The sequence below is a fragment of the Lemur catta genome, chromosome 7 (assembly GCF_020740605.2).
Source record: "Lemur catta isolate mLemCat1 chromosome 7, mLemCat1.pri, whole genome shotgun sequence".
Taxonomy (NCBI): Eukaryota; Metazoa; Chordata; class Mammalia; order Primates; family Lemuridae; genus Lemur; species Lemur catta.
The window spans coordinates 72,022,788-72,038,937 of NC_059134.1; the positions used below are offsets into that span (position 1 = coordinate 72,022,788).

At 59.3% G+C, this 16,150-nt stretch overlaps 1 protein-coding gene across 1 annotated transcript in view; it reads left to right on the forward strand.

The window, feature by feature from the left end:
* The first annotated feature begins 954 nt into the window (after nucleotides 1-954).
* Nucleotides 955-16,150, forward strand: part of KCNC1 (potassium voltage-gated channel subfamily C member 1) — a 46,139-nt gene continuing 30,943 nt past the window's right edge. Inside the window, exon 1 of the mRNA XM_045557626.1 lies at nucleotides 955-2,722. Coding sequence (XP_045413582.1) covers nucleotides 2,153-2,722 — 570 coding nt within the window. The 5' untranslated portion in view covers nucleotides 955-2,152. The remainder of the gene's footprint in view (nucleotides 2,723-16,150) is intronic.

A 16,150-nucleotide genomic window follows, 5' to 3' on the forward strand; every position in this document is an offset into this window, starting at 1 on the left:
TGAAGGAGTGATTGCTTGACTGGGTCAACTGAGGCACTGGCAGCAGCATGGGCCAGGAAGGCTTTAAGGTCCAAACCATAACTCCCACCCCAGGATCAACTGTGACGCTGTGGAAATCCCAGCAGGCAGTTGCTCCCACCCGGCCACCAGAGGACACAACATCAGCTTGCCACCCAGGGCAGCTGAAGCCCTATGGCGGGTGTCGATGTTCAGGGAGACTAAGCGCAGTTGCTCCTCTGACCTCCAAGGGCAGAAGGCCCTTTTCACAAGGGATCCCCACCTAGGGATCTAGGGTTAGTGTGGGAGAGTCAGTGAGCTGGGGTCAATGTGGCAGAGTCCTATGGCACTCATGGGACACTAGGTCTGCCTGAAGTTATCAAGGGTCTGGGGTCAGTAAGGGATAAAAAGGGTTAATAGGGGTCCAGGACTGGTTGTTAGAGGAGAACTTAGAGAATAACGTGTGTGTGTGTTATTTTTGAGTCCATGCAAGACAGTACCTATAGGGGCTCCAGGTTCCACGGGGAAGGGTGGGTATTAAAGGGTTCCTTGGAGCGGTCAGAACTGGTCCGGGTCCAGGTGTCTCTGCTGGCTATGAGGGGCGTCTTACTCGCCAGGGGATCAGATAGTCCCTGGTTCGGAAGGAGAGGGGCGGGTGCCGACGCCCTTCTCACCTCAGTCTGATCCAGGGGCGCGGGCCCAGACGTCTCTCGGAGCCCCCGCCTATCGAGTGGCGTTCCCTGAAGGCGGAGCGTCGGCGGGTCCCCCGGGAACGGCAGGAGCCTAGCAGGGCGGGCGCCCCCAGCGCCAGGGTTGAGGGAGGCCGGGCTCGGCGCGGGGCTTGGAGGGGGGCGCGGAATCAGGGCTTTTTAGGACCCAGCGCGGCGCCTTCCTCCGGGGGCGAGTGCGGCTGCGCGCGCCGTGTGCCCGTGTCCGGAGAGCGGCGGGCTGGACGCGGACCGCGCGAGCGAGCGAGCCAGCAAGCCAGCGGAGCAGCAGCCGGGCGGCAGCAGCGTCGCGGCGGCGGCGGCGGCGGCGGCGGCCGCTCCGCGCCTCGCCTCCCCGGCCTCGCCGGCCTCACCTCGCCGCGCCCGGACCCGCCACCCCCGCCTCCTGGGCCCGACCTCCGCAGCCCCTTCGCCTCGGCCGACAGCGCCCACCGCCTGTCCAAAGCGGGGAGCGGAGCGCGGGGCGCAGAGGCGCCGGAGCCAGTGCCCGCCGGCCCCGCGAACCAAACCCAGCCCGGAGAACCCCCGCCCGGCCCCGCGCAGCTCCGCAACCACCCGGGAGCTGTCCCTTCAGCACCGCCGCGGGAGCCTCAGTCCGAGCGCAGCCCAGCGGAGCCCCAGCTCGAGCCGAAGCGCACCGAGAGCAGCGCTCAGCGTTCGCCGCACCAAGCAACACCCCGGGTGCCCCTGCCCAGGGGGCCCGCCATCTCCTCCAGGAGGCGGGGAGAAGGAACGAGGAGGGCGGGCGAGCGGGCGGGTGCGCCCGCCACCGGGGGGAGCAGGCAGCCGAGCAAAGAGAGAGGGAGGGGGCCGGAGCCCGCCCTGCGTCCCGAGCTGCAGCCCGGCCACGCAGGGAGGAAGGCAGCCGGCATCCATCTCCCCAGCGCCGAGAGCGCGCTGCGGCGACCACTGCACAGAGGAGCGCGAATCCCCCGGCCCCCTGTCCTCCTCTCCCCCTTCCGGGGGCTGGTCTATCCGTCCGGCCCTGGGAGCAGCTGACCTTCCCCCCAAAAGCGTTGTGCCGATTTCTCCATTTTCCCGCTGAGATGGGGACTGGAGCCCGGCCCCCCCACCCTCTTTCCCCTCCTCCCGGGGCTCGCCGCTGAGCGCCGCCCCCCTCCCTTCCTCCCTCCCTCCCTCCCTTCTTTCCTCCTCTGCCGCCTCCGCTGCCGGACCAGCTCCCTCCCACACCTGTCACCTAGAGACCCTTGGGATCCCGCGCACACTCCCTTGGACCGGCACCAGACAAAAAGCTCCTCAGGGGCTTGGGTCGCTCGTTGGGGTGGCCAGAGCCGCAGTCCTCTGTTCCCCCCGACGGCTGGGGGGAGGGGGGAGGAGGCTGCGCGCCCCCTCCCCGGCGCCATCTCCCCCTGGCGGCCGCTCCCATGGGTGTCGGTGGGCCGCGCCATGCCTAAGGGGGCGCCGCGATGGGCCAAGGGGACGAGAGCGAGCGCATCGTGATCAACGTGGGCGGCACGCGCCACCAGACGTACCGCTCGACGCTGCGCACGCTGCCCGGCACGCGGCTCGCCTGGCTGGCCGAGCCCGACGCCCACAGCCACTTCGACTATGACCCGCGTGCCGACGAGTTCTTCTTCGACCGCCACCCGGGCGTCTTTGCGCACATACTGAACTACTACCGCACGGGCAAGCTGCACTGCCCGGCCGACGTGTGCGGGCCGCTCTACGAGGAGGAGCTGGCCTTCTGGGGCATCGACGAGACCGACGTGGAGCCCTGCTGCTGGATGACGTACCGCCAGCACCGCGACGCCGAGGAGGCGCTCGACAGCTTTGGCGGCGCGCCCCTGGACAACAGCGCGGACGACGCGGACGCCGACGGCCCTGGCGACTCGGGCGACGGCGAGGACGAGCTGGAGATGACCAAACGCCTGGCGCTCAGTGACTCACCAGACGGCCGGCCTGGCGGCTTCTGGCGCCGCTGGCAGCCGCGCATCTGGGCGCTCTTCGAGGACCCCTACTCGTCCCGCTATGCGCGGGTAAGTGACAACTTACCCATCAGAAGAGCGGGGCAAGGAAGGCAGCGTCCTCTGCCTCCCGCGGGAAGGGGTGGACTGGAAAACTGGCGCCTAGGGAGTTCAGAACGGAAAGGGGTGTGTGCGTGTGTGCAGAGAGAGAAAGAGGGCGACTCTTTGTGAGGGTGACTGGCTTTATATGCATGTAAGAATCTGTGTCTCTATTGCCAAATTTAATATGTATGAGTGAATATGAATGGGTGTGTTTGTATGAGTAGATTAGATTGTGTGTGCATATTTAGGCAAGTGTGGTGGTGTAATTTGAGTGGGGAAAGTGTGTAGTGGGAATGAGTGAGCATGTGTGTATGTGTGAGTGTGCACGAGCACATGTTTGTGCATATTTGTGTCTTTGCAGATGTACACTGTGATGGTGTGAACTGCCCTCTAGATTTTAGTGTGGGGAGGGAAGTTGGGAGCTCCTCCCTTTCAGGTAAGGGGGCATTGGGAGCCAACCCAGGGGGTGCACCAGAGCGGGTCTGAGGCCTGCTGGCCAGCTGGAGACAAACAGCCCCCTCCCCAGAGAGCATCCTTAGGCAATGCTGAGGTGGTGGTCTATCTCCTCTGCTAATCTCCTTGGCTTGGGTAGTTGGTGTAGGGCTAGGCTGTGGGGGGGGGGGATGTGATCCCTCTGAGACCTCTTTCCTGGAGGTCTTCCTCCTTGTTGAAAGGGGAGGATGCTGGAGAGGGTCACTGGGCTTATGCCTGTGTGTCCTCTGGGACCTGTCATGGGGCAGAGAGGGGGTCCCTAAGGGGGAAGCTACAAGGAGAAGGTGTGTGAGAGGTGGGCGTGTCCTCACAGGCTGTTCCCCATTAGTGATAGCAACTTGTTCTAGGAAAGAAAGGACACCCTGCTGCTGACCTTGGCCCCTCTGGTGGCCTCTCTCAATCAGTTTCCCCATCTGTAAAATACGGGAGGGGATATGGTGAACTCCAAGGACCTTTGCTGTTGGACCACCAGGAACTGAGCCCCAAAGGGGAAGCTAGTGGCAGCCACCTACCCAGGAAGAGACAGTCTTGGCCTTTGCTGGGCTCTGTCCTCAGAGGCCTGAAGAGAGCCTGAGGCATGAGGGGGAGGGGCAGAGTTGGGGATTTAAAGCAGAGCCCCTCCCCCAACAGTGCCCCCCACCCCCAGGCAAAGCCCTGCCTCTGCCCTGCTGTGGTCCTCCACAGCTCCACACCCCTCCCCTGCTGAGCCAGGGGATGGGGGGTGGGGAGGAGGAGGAATCTGCAGAGGGTCAGTGGAGGAAGGAGACTTGGGGGCCCCAGGTGCCCGTGAACAGAGAGAGGTTGTGTTTAGGCACAGGCCTGGTGGCTTTGTTACTGAGGTAAGACACAGCAGGGCCTGTGAGAGAGGGGACAGCAGGTCAGAGTCTTTTACCTCGAACCCTAGAACAGGTGTATTTATGTGGGGTGGGAGTGGGGTAATAGGGAGAGAACTAGACCCCCCTGTTTTGCCACTGAGGACCCTGCCCAAGGTCACCTAGGGAGCTGGAGGCTAAGCAGGACTAGAACCCAATTCTCCTGGGACCCTGTCCTCCCCCCAGAGCTGGCCACCAGCTCCTGCCATTCCTGAGTGGACTGGGACCCTCAGAGGCCTCCCCTCCCCTCCCCTTTCCTGACAGGCCACCACAGCTAGAGAGTTATGTAACTGGAGGCTGTGGCTGAGCTGGGGGGAGGGGCCGGCGGAGGGGGAGGGGCTGGCAGGGGGGAGGGGAGGTTGTTGGGGTGGGGGGAGGCAGGCTGGGCCTAGGCCTGGGTTAGAGCAGCTGCCAGGTCAGCCCACATTTGCCCTTGGACAGCATCCCCCTCCTCTCCCCCCTCCCCTTTGGCCCCAGGAGCAAGGGGCAGGCCCACTTTCCTGTTGTAGTCTCAGCCTCCTGGCTGCCCAGCAAGAGGGGGTCTCCCACCCACCCCCTGGACTTAGCATTAGGGCTCTGCTCCGCGTCCCTGAGTTTCAGGGCAGGCAGGGGTCAGTGGGGCATGTTCCAGCCCCCTCCTCTGTCCATCCCATCCCACTGGACATTCCTAGGCTAAGGGGTGGCCTTCACCCAAGGCACACAAATGGGCCGGCTAGTATGGTTTGAGGTCTTGTTGGTGCACGGAACCATATGAAAAAGTCTTCAAAAATCTCTCAAGTGAATGTCCCTTGAAGAGCAGACTTCAAGGGAAAAGCTGGGCAGTCAGGGATGGCAGGAGGTGGGGGGTTACGGGGAGGGAGGTGGGTGTTAGTAGGTGTCCCCCCTCAGCCGGTCTGTGCCACCTTCTTTCCCCAGTAGCCTCACAAAAAGGTTGTAGTCCCTTCCGACTCCCTTGGGTAACAGATGAGGACACTGAGGCCCGTGGGGGGGACCTGCCCAAGGGCACACAGGAAGCGAGGAGGGCAGAGCTGGGATTAGAACCCAGGCTTCCTGCTGCTGCCGGTGGAGCTGCATTGCGCTGCCTCTCTGCAGCTCCTCTGCGCAGAGACCGGCTGCCCGCCCTCCTCCCTCCATCTTTGCTCCGCTGCCACTGCTGTCACCTTGGCTCACCCTCCCCCGCTTGGGCCTCCTCTGAGCGGTGGGTCAGGATTCAAATCCTTATTCTGGATCCTAGGCCAGACTCTCATGTGTGTGATGTTGTATAGGTGTGTAAGAGAAAAGCTGTGGTGTGAGAGGAAATCTGTGTGAGAGACTTCGTGTGTGTGAGAACAAAAATATGTGTGAGTGAGACCGTGTGTGTGTGGCTCGGCTGTGACTCTGTGAGAGATTCTGTGAGTCCCTGTCAGAGAAACTCTGTGTGAATGTGAGAGAGGCACGGACTTGTGTGTGTGAGAGAGAGAGAGAGAGAGACTGTGTGGGAGGGGCTCTGCGATGAGGAAGAGGCTGCACGTGTAAGGGATGTGTGTGAGGTCCTGGGGCTGCGAGAGACTCGAGGCGAGTGTGTCCGTGTGAGCGTACGGCTGTGTGTGCCACGTGTGACGCTCTGCGTGTGAGGCTGTGTGCGTGCGTGTGTGCGCGCACGCAAGGCTGTGTGCCTGAGACCATCTGTGCAGGAGGCTGTGTGGGGGTGGGGGTCCCTGTGTGTGACACAGACTGTGTGTATGTGAGGCTGTGTGTGTGTGTGTGTGTGTGTGTGTGTGTGAGCCCCTGGGCATGTGTGTCAGTGTTCCTGCATGTGCTTATACGGGAGAGAGACCCTGAGTGGCCTGGGTGCAAGTGTGCCTCAAGGGAGGTGACATTCCAGAGCGGCTTCCTGCCTGCTGCTTCCGTTTCCTGGGGCTCCTCAGCTGCCCTGCGGGGCACGTCCCACCATTGCCCATCCCGGGGGAAATCCTGTGCTAGCCCAGGCCAGTTGTTGGTGCAGGGGCTGGGTGTGAGGTCACCTTTCCCTGAGAGCTGCCACCCATCCCGGGCCTTGGTGTTGGCCCAGAAGGTAAGGGCTGCTTGGCTGAGCTGGGGGTACCCATCTGGGCTCCTGAGGGGTGACAGTGCCAACTAGAGTGACCGCTCCCTGCCCCGCCCCCCGTGCTTCAGGCACCAGCCTGACCAGTGAGGCGGGGGGCGGCGGGGGGCGAGCTGGGACCATGGAGCCGGATGAGCCCAGCTGGTGTTCTGGGCTCGGGACGCTGCCCCAGGCACACACAGCGTAAGAAGGATGCTGATGCTCTGTGGTAAGGCCGTGAAGGGGCCTCCTAAGAACTGTCCCACAGGAGGTAATGCTGGGACAAGCTTTGAGGGGCAAGTAGGAGTTAGCCGGGCAGAGGGCAGAGGACGGGCAGTCCTCGCATGCAGTAGAGTGTGTTGGGACAGCCTGGCTGGACACCTGCCCTCCTCTCTTCCTTGGGGGTCAGCTCAGGTCCAAGGCCCCTGGCTTTTGCCTATGATGTGCATATTGTCACCAGGAGCATCGTTCTGTGTGATGTCGGGCCAATGGTGGTCCCTGTGCTGCAGGCCAGAGAGTGTCCCTAGTATGTGGGGGGGGGTGTTTGTGCATGTGGTGACATCTGTCCCTCAGAGTCACTTGATCTTCAAAATGCCAAAGAAATGCCAATGGTCCCCGAGCTAGGGAAGCTCCACCTCCATCCACCTCACTGGCCTCCTCTCCTCTGACCCCTTGTCCTGTGCCCATCTATTTGCCTTGTCCCCTTCTCTTTGGGACCTGATGCAGACCTGACCCCCCCCCCAACTCCCTGGGAAGGGAATTCCCCTGGTGGCTGGAACAAAGTATCTGGCCAGAGACTTCTGTTCCTCCCTTGGGTCCCAGCTGACACAGGGCTCTTGGAGTCCTGGCTTGGCATACACAGGGGTGGAGACAGAGCTGTTATCAGGGGCCTCACCTCAGAGCCTGCACCCCAGGCCAGGGCCCCACTCAAGTCCCATGTGAAGGAGACCCCTGAGTATGGAGATGGGGCTGGGTGTGTTTCCCTCCCAGCCACCCCAAGGCCCCGCCACAGTGGGTTCCCTGTTCAGTGTTCCTCTCCTTCTTGTGTTCCTTGTGCAGGGGTCCTGTGTCTTTGAATGGTGCCTTTCCCCTCCCCCCATCCCCCTCACAATAACAAAAAGCTCAAACCGAGCGTCTCCTGTCAGAGTCCCTCAGCCCCTTTACCACTAGATGGGTAGAGTGACAGAACCCACCTGGGAGGGTTGATGTAAAGAGGAACAGCCCGAGTCACAGGGCCTGGCATACAGTAAATGCTCAATAAATGTTGGCTGCTGTTATTACTCCTGTTGGTTGTATCATCATTTTACCTCCTGACTACCTCCAGACCCTGTCCTCGTCCCTCCATCTCCACATCCACCATCCCAGCTCACGCTGCTGTTGTTCCCCTTACGCCACCTCCCCAAAGCTTCCTGCCTGCTCTCCTGCCTCTGGCCCCTGGCCCCTCCAGTTTATTCTCCACCTGGCAACCACAGGGGTCTTTTCAAGTCACAAATCTGTCAGGTCACCACCTTGCCTGTTTGGAACCCTTCACCACTTTCCCAGCCGAAACCGCGGCCTCCCCGGCCCGGCCTGTCTACCCAGTTTGGTCTCCCCTGACCTAACTCTTCCCACGGCTTACCCAGCTCCGGCCACCTGGCCTCCTTTACAGCTTCTCAAATGTGCCCGTTCCCCTGCCTCAGGGCCTTTGCATATACTGTTTCCTCTGGAACACTCTTTCCTCTCAGTTCACCCCTCTCCATCCCTCACTCCTCATCTCAAACATCAGTTCCTCACGGTTGCCTTCCTGGGGTCAGAGTTCAGAACCAGAGAGAGAAGCTATTTGGTTCGTAGTAAAATGTTCATTAGCAGCCTTGCTTGGTTCAGGTTTGTTCCCCTCTCCAGACTCTAAGCTTTTTGCATGCTCAATATAACAGGAGCTATTATTATGACAGATGAGGAAATTGAGGCCCAGAGAGAAGTGCTTTACCTGAGATCACATGTGGGCAGGTTAGCTGGGAGGCTGGTTCATAACCTGTGTCTCCTAACTCCTGGCTTAGGGGGTGCTTTGTGTCACATCATCTACAGAGTGTCTGGAGTCTGGCACCCCGGGGGCAGGAGTCTGTGCTCCCTGGCTCTGCGCAGGAGGTCTGGCAGCTGCCAGGAGCTTTGGAGGGGGTTGGCTTGAGCCTTTCAGGGAGGGAGCTGGGTTGTCTCAGAAGTGTGTGGGGGGTTGTCCAGTGGGGGCTCATTCCAGGGCCCATTGCCTGGGCTGGGGATCTTGAGGCCTCCCACGACAGCTGAATATAGTGTCTCTGCTATTCTGAGCAGTCTCATGACCGGTGCATTCGCTCTGGACCAAAAGGTCAGGCCTTGAGCCGCTCAGCTCCTGGGCCAACCTGGCCACCACTCCAGCCCAAGCTCCCCGTCCTTGTGTGCAGGCTTAGAGGAAAAGGAGTGCCTGAGAGGTTCCAGGGACATGGAAGAGAAACAAGCTCAGAGAGAGAAAGACACTTGCCCAAGACCACACAGAGAATCAGTGAGACTCAAACCCACAGCCCAGGCCTGTGGGCCCAGGGCCTGGCCAATCCGTATTTCTTTTGGCTCTCAGTTTTAGAAGAACACCAAACCCCACTGGGCATGCTGTTCTTCTCCCACCTACTCCCATTAATTTCCTCCCCTGAGGGAGACAGAATAAGCAGTTACCTGCCATTCCAGGGCCCGGCACAGCTGGTTGAGACCGTATCAGGCCAGTCAACCCAGACTTGGCCCAAATCATTAGCATCCCCCAAGCAGGATTTTCCAGAACTGTCTCCTTTCTTGAATCACAATACTAATGGCTTCTATTTACTAAAGCACTTACTATGTGTCAGACCCTGTCTTAAGAGCTTGATTTGTGTATTCTCATTTAATTCTCACAAGACTCTCACAGGACTGCATTATTATTATCACAGCAATGTCACAGACAAGGCTGCTGAGGCTCGAGGAGGTTAAGGTCATTTGGCTCATGTGTGGTGGGGCCAGCAGTCAGACCTGGGTCTGTCTGACACCAGAGCTCTGTCCATAACCGCTGTGAAATACTGCCTCTGTCCATGTTCCAGGGACAGTGGGGTCTGTGGCTTGCTGTGCCCCAGGCTTGGAGTTCCATCTGGTTCCCTCCCTCCCCACCACACGCTTTTCCACACCACCTGTCCAGGGATCCTCAGCAAGTTCTGGCCCCTGGATAACTGCAGGTGAGGGCCCTGCCTGGCCGGGCTCAGGGGCTGAGGGAGTGCTCTGGCAGTCCAAAGGAAGACAGTTTTGTGACGATGCCTCACCTGTCCTCCTACTCCCATCCATACAGGCCCTGGGACTCCATATGGCCTGGAGGGAAATGGTAGAAGGATTGGAAGAATCAGAAGTTGTCCTACAAGAGAGGTGATATAGGTGGTAGGAATGCTGGCTGCTCCTCAGCTCAGCATTCAAGGTTCTGCTGTGGAACCTGGCCATAGCTCCTGCTGCTCCCTTCTGCCTGGCCTCCTCGTCTTCGGCCCTCATTTTAACCTCTGGGTTTTTGCTCATCTATTCCTCTCACTTCACCGTCCTTTCTGCTTTTTGCTGAACGTGAAAATCTATGCCTCAAGGTCCCTAACACTTAGCCTGGCTGTTCCTGCCCTTGTTGACCCTCTCCTCTGGGAGTGAGGGGTCTAAGTTAGGCACTGAGTCACCAGCTTGCATGATTCGAGCTGGAGGTCAGTGGGTCAGCTCTGGAGTCCTGGGGCTGGGGACAGACAGGCCCTCAGAATTAGGGACTGGCCGGGGTATGTGGAGAGGTGAGGTCACAGACAAGACTCAGGTTGTGGGTATCAGTCAACTGGGCCAGAGCAAGATCTGTAGCCAGGCTACCTTGGGCAAGTCCCACGGCCCCTTCAGGCTGCAGTTTTTCCACCTGTAAAATACAGAGGTCTTCTAAATGGCCACTAAGCCTCTTCCCAGCTCGGACATTCTGAGAGTCCAAGAATTCCGGGCTTCAGCTTCCCAGAGGAGCTGGGGAATCAAGTTAGTCCTTCCCTTTTTCTCCTTCCCTTTCCCAGCCTAGCTCCTCTCCAGGGCACGTGTGAGCTCTCCTGGCAAGGGTCCTGGTACTAAGTGGGTAGGATCCCGGGGGAGGGGTCTAAAGAGCTTCCTCCTAGGTTCATTCAGCCTTCCTCGTCCTGTCCTCATTCATTCATTCAAGGCATAGTAATCACACCCCTGCCTGAGCAGCTCACTCAGCCCTCTGGAAGGCACAGACCTGGGGGTACCACCCCTTTGGTCTTCTACAGGCCCTGCTCTTGGCCGTCTGCCCTCGGGGAGTTGCAGAAAGGCCCATTCAGAGGGAGACAGTGCACTGGCTTGAAGGGGCTGGAGCGGAGTTCCTGGGACCAGCTTTGATGGTGTAGGGGCACTGTGGAGAGGGGTGCAGGGGTGGGTGCTGTGCCATACTGGGCCAGGGCTGGTAGGGGTATTTGCATTGGCTGCTATGAGGCTGTAAGGGTCGTTGCTGGAAGATTCCACCCATGAATGCCCCTTAGAATTACCTGGGATGCTTCAAAAAGCTCAGCCTTCTGGGCTCTGTTCTGGGAAGTTCGATTCTTAGCTCTGGGGAGGGTGAGAATGTTTACTCCACTCCCAGATGGTGCTAATGCTCAGCGGCGAGGGAGAATCGCTGCAATGGGGTCTGGGATGTGCGGGTTCTCTCGACTCGAAGGAAGGCCCTCTGACCAAGAACATCACCCAGACACTTGTTAGACGTGAAGTTTCAGGCCCCGCCCAGACCTGCTGATTCAGAATCTGCATTTCAACGAGATCCCCAGATGATTCATACACACTAGAGTCTGAGAAGTGCTGATGCAGGCAATGGTTCCCAGCCGAGGGGAAGGATCCGGACGCAGAGAGGGCCGGATGGGTGTGTGCAGGTTGGCAGAGCTTCCTGAGGACTCTCCTCCTCCTGTGGCCAAGACGTAGATGTCAGGGTAACTGATGGTCTGGGGTAAGGCCCCGTTGCACCGATTGGCAATCACGTCCATCCAGTTACGACTAGAAACGCTTGGGAGTCATCCTCGACCCCTCTCTTTCTCTCACACATCAGCAAACCCTGTTATCAGAATCCAGCCACCTCTCATCATCTCCATGGACACCTCCCTGGTTGAACCTGTGGTCTTCTCTCACCTGGATTCTTCTCTGGCTAAGGCCTCTTAACTGTCCCCTGCTTCTGTCCCGCCTGCACCCACCCCGCCACTGCACCTTCTCTGAGGGGCTGTCCTGGTAAAATGGTAGCCGACCAAGTCAGCCCTGCTCTGCCTCACTCTGGAGTCTGTTCTCCCTGAGAGCTTCCCACCCAGCCCTCCCTCCGCTCCCTTCTTCTCTCCTTCCGGCTCTGTGGCTTGTGCATCTGCCTGGGGACCTGGACTCTTGCTAGTGTCTTTGCTCAGAGGTTCACTCCCACACCTGCTCCAGGCCTGCACTCAGATGTCAGCGGCTCGATTTCACCTCTCCGGCCCCTTCCCCCACTTCGTGCTTTGCTGTTTTCTCTTTGGCACCACCATCTAAGGTCAGATATATTTTACTTATTTGCCTTGTTTATTGTGTTTCCCCCACTAAAATGTAAGTTCCATGAGGCCAGGGATTTTTGTCCGTTTTATCAATTGCTCTATCCCTGGAACCTAGAACAGGGCCTGGAACGTAGTGAGTGCTAAATAGATATTTACTGAAAGTAAAAATAAGCAGGGTAGGGTTCACGACCAAGGTCAGATACTGGTGCCATGCCTTTGATACTTTTCCTGGCTGGCCCCTTCCTTCCTGGCCTCCCCTGGAAACACAGTCCCTCCCTCCCCTAAACCTGCAGCAGCGATGAACAAACAGGCACAGGCTGGGGCAAACCCCAGTCGGGGCAGGTCCTACCTGCCCCTGTCACCACCCAGGCTCAGATGAAACTCTTCACATCCTGGCCCCTGTCTTTCCAAACTCCTCCTTCACGCTGCACCAGCCCAGCTGCCACCCACAGCCAGAGCTCCAAGGCCAAGAAACTATTTTCCAAAACCAGGATGCACAAGTTCCCCAGCCCGTCTTGGTCCAGCCTAACCCCCAATCTGACTTCTCTGGACCCCTTCTTCTGCTGAAGGGCAGCCAGGCTCTTCTCCCACCTCTCCTTCCCCGTCTGCCTCCTCCCTTTCTCTGTCCCCCCCCCCTCGTCCCCTTTCCTCTGTCAGCTGTGTTTGTGGGAAGTTCTCTAGGCATTAGTCACTGGCTTTCAAAACAGACTCCTCCTCTTGAAGACCTGGGATGTTTTTTGTCCCAAATCGCCTGCTTTGAGCGGAGCCTGGCCATGCGTTCAGTAGAAAGTGTGTGGGCTTCTCATCGCCCTACCACTTCCTGGCTGCGTGACCTTGGCAGTATGACCCCAAGCCTCTTTCCCTCCCAAGAGCACAACCTCTTGAACCAGGAGGCCTTCATTCAAATCCCAGCCCCACCACTTTCCAGCTGTGTGACCTTGGGCAAGTTTCCTAACCTGTCTGTGCCTCAAGAGAGGGATATTAATAGCACCTGACTCACAGGGAAATTGGGAGGATTAAATGTGTTAAGCACTTAGCCCAGAACCCAGAACTTAAGTGCTTAATTATTGTGGGTTCCATTATCTTCATTTTGCCAGCTCCTTGCCCTATTAGATCCAAACCCTCACCTGTTCCCCGACCTGCTTCCTGCTTTCAGCGTGAGACCCTACCTCCAAATATTTCTCCTGGGGTCACCTCACCTAACTTGGCCCCTAGGATCCCTTCCTCCAGAGCCTATCTCCCAGGGGCAGCTTTTAGGGGTGTCACCCTGGGAAGCAGGCCTGGATTCTGTCTTGGTTCCCCCGAGAACCCTCCGTGTCCTGGGCAGGTCACAGCACCCTCTGAGCCTCGGTCTCCCCAACTGTTGTAATGGGCTGCTCGTCCTCCCTCCCTTGGTGTGGTGGGGTATGAGAGAGGTGGATGATGGGACCTCTGCCCGCTGGGGGAAGGGGAGGGTGGACTGCTGACATCAGGCTCTGGTTGGGAGCCAAGCGTGGGGACCCCGATGCCAGCAAGTGTGCCACTGTAGGGGGGCTGGCAGGCGGGGCTGTGCCTCACAGCTCTGGGCGTGGAAACGTCCCCTCTTTAAAGGGGATCCTCAGGCATAGAGAGAAGCCCAGAGCTACTGGGGGCTGGGGGCTCCTGTTGGTGCCCTGGGCGGTGCCCACTCAGGCGGTACTGCTCTGCCAGGCCGACGCCAGGCTGGGTGGGGACGAGCTAATATTAGCTGGGGCAGCCCTGGACAGCTGAGCTTAGGGGCCCTCAGGAGCCAGCCTCGCTGGGCCCAGGCTCAGATGTAGCTTCAGCTTGAGCCCCGGCAGCCAAATGAAGCTTTTTCACACCGTGTAGGGCCTGGGATGCCCCTTCCACCATGGCTCTCCCGGGACCCCTGGCAGCCCTGCTCCAGATGCACTGGCGGGGCTCCTGCCAGTGCGGCCCGTCGCTGCCCACAATGTCCCTCACCTGCCTCTTACCTGCCGGCTGCAGCACAGGAGGTGCAGGACTCCTCTCCCCACACTCCCACTCTGCACACAGAGACAGTCCGTGAGCAGCTTCCCTGCCAGGGGCTGCTGTTGGTACTTACTCCTTCACCCATCCACCCAACAAATATTTGTCGGGCATCTACTATGTGGCAGGCACCGCTCTAGGAACTGGGGCTGGAGCAAAGAACAAAACAGCCAAAAATCCCTGCCCTCGAGCTCTTACATTCCGGTGCTGGGAGAATGAGAAGAAACAAGTGGCCCTGTAGAATATGTGGCGTGTCAGATGGTGGCAAGGGCGTGGAGCTATGCGGTGGAGGAAGGGGCCCAGGGAGTGCCCGAGGGGCAGTTCTAACTCCTGTGGCGGGGAGGCCTCACTGGGCACGTCATATTTCAGCAACGCCTTGAAGGAGGTGAGGAGGGGAGCCATGTGACCTCTGGGGAGCAGGAAGTGAGACGTGCAAAAGGCCTGAGCAGGCGTGTGCCTGCGGTTCAAGGCACAGTGAGGAGGCGTGGCCAGGGCTGGGCCCAAGGAGTCAGGGGACCATGGTAGGTCAGAAAGGGTAGGGCTCCTCGGAGAACTCCTGGGCTTCTGACAGTGGGGTCTGCCCCTGGTGGGTCTGCCCCCATGGGCTCCCTGAACATGCTAGCCCAGGGCTTGGCCTTGCTCATGTCTGCACTGCCCTCTGCCCCCCTCCCCCAGCCACAGGGGCCTGCACAGCCTGGACCTCCATGGAGGGGGCTCCTGCCTCACCATAATGGGGGACCTCTGTCCTCTTCCTGAAGGCCAGCTGTACCCAGCGGGGGACGGTGGGACCACACAGAGCTGCCATCATGCTGGTTGTGAGCTGGGTATGGGACTGGAGAGAAGTTGGTGAAGGGGCTAGGAGGTCCGGGGCCCTCCCAAGGAGAGGTCGTGCCAGCTCGTTCCATCACGTAGCCCTCGAGGGTGCTCACCTGGTTCTCACTACAGGTGTGCTGAGAGAAGATGATTAGAGGAGTGGTTATGGGCTGGACTGGAGCCGGACTGCCTGGGCTATGCTGGTTTTCAGCTGTGTGACCTCAGTAAGCCTTAGTCCCCTCAGCTGTAAAGAAGGCACAAGAGTCCCCGCTTCAAAGGGCTGCTGTGAGAATCCACTGAGATAAGATCTAGAAAGCCGTTCGGCACGCATAGGTGTACGAGTTACATGTATGATCATTCTCGCCATCTTTGTAGGATGCCCTGCAGACACTGGCCTCACCCCACCCGGGAGGTCCTGAGAATATGAACCTCATGTCTACAAAGGGGCTTGCTGGAAGTGGGGAGGCTGCAATGGGGACCCAGCCCTGCCAGGTGGTTCCCTGGGGACCTTCTCTACCCATACATGTGGCGGAGCAGGAGAGTAGGACTTCCCTGGGCCTTATCCCTAAGGCAGGGCTGTGAACATACCCTCGGACCACAGCTACCCGCCAGGGCCAGCGTCTCTCCACTTAGAGATGAATTTTTTATGCTCAACCTCAGGGGCTCTCTGAGCAGCTGTGAGGAACATGGTCACCTGCTGGGCCACCCGGAGCCAGCCAGAGCCCTGGGCTAGGGGACGAGGGCTGGGCTCTTGTAAGCCCCTGTGCTGTCACCCGCTGGAGGCCGGCCCTGGGCAGCGTGCTTGTCCCTGTGTTGCTATGGGTGCGTCTGACTTGGCCCCTGACCAGCCCACGCACCTAGGCAGGGCCCTTGCCTTTCTGGGCCTTAGTGTCCTCATCTATACAGTGTGCATAATGCTCTGCCTCTCAGGGACGCTAGGAGAATCCAGCCAGACCAGCGGCAGAAAGATAATTAGTGAGGGGGAAAATACGGTTCCCAGTAGGGCTATGTGCAGGAAGAGACCACCGTCGCAAGGACAAGGGGAGTGTGGGGAGGGGGCAGGGTAGAGGAGGAGCACAGGCCTTCTGGCCTGGCCAGGCCTGGGTTTCGGGCTCCCTCTGCCTCAGGGTGGACTCAGGAAGGTGGTGTCTAGCTGAGCCCTAGTTTCCTCTTGTGAAATGGGGATGACAGTTGGTACTTCCCAGGCTGAGCAAAGCCCCCAGCACGGCGCCTGGCACATGGAAGCCACTTACCAAGGGTTGGATCTGGCTCCCGGGGGCACCAGTATCACCCGGTCCTGTGTTCAGATTCCCCAGGGTGTAGTAAGGCCCTGGCTAAGCCACAGAGACAGGGAGGGAGGCTGTGGAAGCCTCATCTGGTGGCCCGACAGCCTCAGGGACATGAACCACCGTCACCAATGATATATTTAGCGGCACAAAGGTCAGAAATGCCAGGCACTGGCTTCCCTTCTAGGCGTCAGGAGTCGTGTCTCTCGAGGCCTGGCTGTCACCAAGCAGATATGTTTTTCCCGTCTGGCAGTCTGGGGATTGGAGTAAAAGCCTGGGAGTCAGGAATCACGGTGATTTGTGCTGGCTTTCCAGGT